Below are 3,071 nucleotides of genomic sequence, written 5' to 3' on the forward strand. Positions count from 1 at the left end.
AACATTGAAGTTGGGGTTTTCATGAAGCTGGGTGACAGCATGCCCAGGAGACTATATGCTGTCATTAAGGCTAAAGGTTGCCCAACTAAGTATTGATAGTTGTGTAAATAATGTCATACTAACAATTTTTGGTTGATTGTAATCTATTACATACCTTTCTATCAAAATTATCTAACATTATCAAGATGAATTTGTTCTGACACAGTTTAACTCTGAGTTCTTGTCATATTTTATTACCATTTTCGATACTATGGCGAATAAACTGTGATAATGTGAGAAATGTTGAAGGGGTCTGAATAAATTTTGGTTTGACTGTATCTATTTGATAAATGAAGTTAACCAACTAACATTATACATACTCTTTTGGTTTCTGTACCCAATATTTAAAAAATGTACAAATGCAATAAAAATATCGGTATCGGGCGAGTACTGGAAAAAGTGGTATCGGTGCATCCCTACTTTTTTTTTTTATCATGCCTTCAACATAGGTTTTTGGTACATTTTTGCTACATGCTTTTAACAGTATTTATAGATTGTATTGTTTATCCTTGTTCCAGACCAACACTTTCAATTTTTTTTTCATTTATTTTTTTTAAATATATGAAAACAATTCAGCATTACATTTAGATAATCATCTAAACAGACATATGAAATAATCATACAATATTTAATAGTATTTAAATACTGCAGTGACAGAATATTTTATTGTGTATAAATCCAAATCAAACTTGCTATGGTAAATTCAAATAATATTTACATAATTTTTAATATATAAATAAATATTTAAATGTATGAATAAATCTTTTAATATCTATTTAATTGTATTTTGGATACCAAACATTGAGATTCCACTATTTTATGTAAAAATTGTAAATGTCCTGAAAACGTTTGACAAAAATTAAACACCCAAATATTATTATTTATTTTTTTTATTCTGAAGGATAATAATAATAGGAAATATTTCAGAGTCATTTTAACTACTGCTATACAGACTTTGAGAAACATCCAAATTTGCATTAAATTTAAGCAAAGCCTGAATGAATAGCCCACTGTTATGGGTCGACTGTTTTTGGACTGAATGACGTGCAGAAAAATCTCTTTCTGACACTTCATCTCAGGAAATGAATAGAATTTCATCACCCATGTGTGCTTCATGCAGAAAAACATCTGCATGGCGAGCCCTTTAATAGACAATCCCTCTGGAGCAGCAGCAGAATCCTGCGCCACACGGTTCACCCTGCAGTTCAGCAGTAACGAATGGGGTGTTGACCTTTCCTAACCGAGAACATCTAATAAGATGCTTGTTTCTCAGTAGTGCATGTGCTAAATCTGTACACTTGTGTGAAAAACCAATTATATTGCGTACATGTTGCATCAAAAGAAATCTGCTTTGAATTATTGTACATATGTGAGAATGACCTCTGATACGTTCCATCTGCTTCCAAAAAGAGTTGAATCAGTATATTCATTCACAGAGAAAAGGCTTTAAATATTATATCATTTATTACATAGTTATACATTTTTATGATTATAGAACCCCATTTGTGTTTACCCATCAGATGTAGTTCCTAATACAGTTTTTTAAAAGGTTTTGAAAGATATAACCGCAAAGACACTCATAAGCCTTCAGTAGGCCACAAGTCAGCTGAATCCACTGTTATTTTTCATCTGAAAAAGTGTCAAGTGGTTGATATATGTTGTGTTCTTTTGGCACACTGTTTATGTAAAGCTTTTCCTTTCTGTTGTCTTCAGCAATGAAAGACTTTAAGGTGACGGTGAGGCATACAGAGGCTTCTGAGAGATGCAGCCTGAAAGGAACAGTGCTGTTACGGACTGATTTTGATAGCCTCCTTCTGAAGGAACCGAAGACGGGAGAGGTTCTCTACTCCTGGCCCTATCGCTTCCTCCGCAGGTTCGGACGAGACAAGGTATGGCTTTGACAGTGATCTGCAGTCATTCGGTTAATGCTAGTCAGGTGTGTGCTCTCTGTCATTCATAATGCCCCAGTAGAGTGATGGGGACATTGAACTGTAAAAAGACGTTGTCATTTGAATGAGATGTTATTGTAATATCTAGACTCCCTTGTGAAAAAACAAAACAAAAACAAAAATGTCAGAAAGAATGTTGCCACTAAAAGTTTAGGAATGCCCAAGGCAAAGTTATCAGTATCAGCAGCAAACAGTATCAGCATAAATAAGTTTGTTAGGACTTCGCACTGATAAACTCATACTATGAAAACAATTTACTCAATTAAAAAAAAAAAAAAAATAATAATAAACCAGCCTAAGCTTTACAGCTGGTCTCCCAGCCTGGTTTTGTCCTGGCAGGCACTTTTATTGTGGTCAGACTGTTAAAAGATTAAATAAAAGATTTGTATCTTAAATAAATACTGTTCCTTTTAGAATCCTGCAAAAATGTGTCATGGTTTTCACATAAATGTTAAATATTACACCTGTTTTCAACATTGATGATATACATTTATTTCTAAAGGATCATGTGACATTTAAAACTGGTGTAATGCAGCTTTGCCATCACGGGGATAAATGTGACCCTGGACCACAAAACAAGTCATAAGTAGCGCGTAGCAATAGACAACAATACATTGTGTGGGTCAAAATTATGATTTTTCTTTTATGCCAAAAATCATTAGGATATTAAGTAAAGATCATGTTCCATGAAGATATTTTGTAAATTTCCTACCGTAAATATATCAAAACTTAATTTTTGATTAGTAATACGCATTGCTGAGGACTTAATCTGGACAACTTTAAAGGTGATTTTCCTCATTATTTTGATTGTTTTTTTTTTTTTATATCTCAGCCAAATATTGTCCTATCATAACAAATCATACATCAATAGAAAGCTTCAGATTGTGTATAAATCTCAGTTTCAAAAAATTGTCCCTTATGACTGGTTTTGTGGCCCAGGGCCACAAATGACATTTTAAAATATATTAAATAGAAAAGAGTAATTTTGAATTGTAATAATATTTCACAATATTGCAGTTTTTACTATATTTTTTTTATCAAATAATTGCAGCCTTGGGTAATATCAGAGACTTCTTCCAAAAA

The 3,071-nt window shown here is 32.6% G+C and overlaps 1 protein-coding gene across 1 annotated transcript in view; it reads left to right on the forward strand.

The window, feature by feature from the left end:
- dok2 (docking protein 2) overlaps positions 1-3,071 on the forward strand; it is a 23,016-nt gene that overhangs the window by 17,560 nt on the left and 2,385 nt on the right. Inside the window, exon 5 of the mRNA XM_016485475.1 lies at positions 1,753-1,928. Within this exon, the coding sequence (XP_016340961.1) occupies positions 1,753-1,928 (176 nt within the window). The remainder of the gene's footprint in view (positions 1-1,752; positions 1,929-3,071) is intronic.

The sequence above is a fragment of the Sinocyclocheilus anshuiensis genome, unplaced genomic scaffold (assembly GCF_001515605.1).
Source record: "Sinocyclocheilus anshuiensis isolate Anshui unplaced genomic scaffold, SAMN03320099.WGS_v1.1 scaffold213, whole genome shotgun sequence".
NCBI lineage: Eukaryota > Metazoa > Chordata > Actinopteri > Cypriniformes > Cyprinidae > Sinocyclocheilus > Sinocyclocheilus anshuiensis.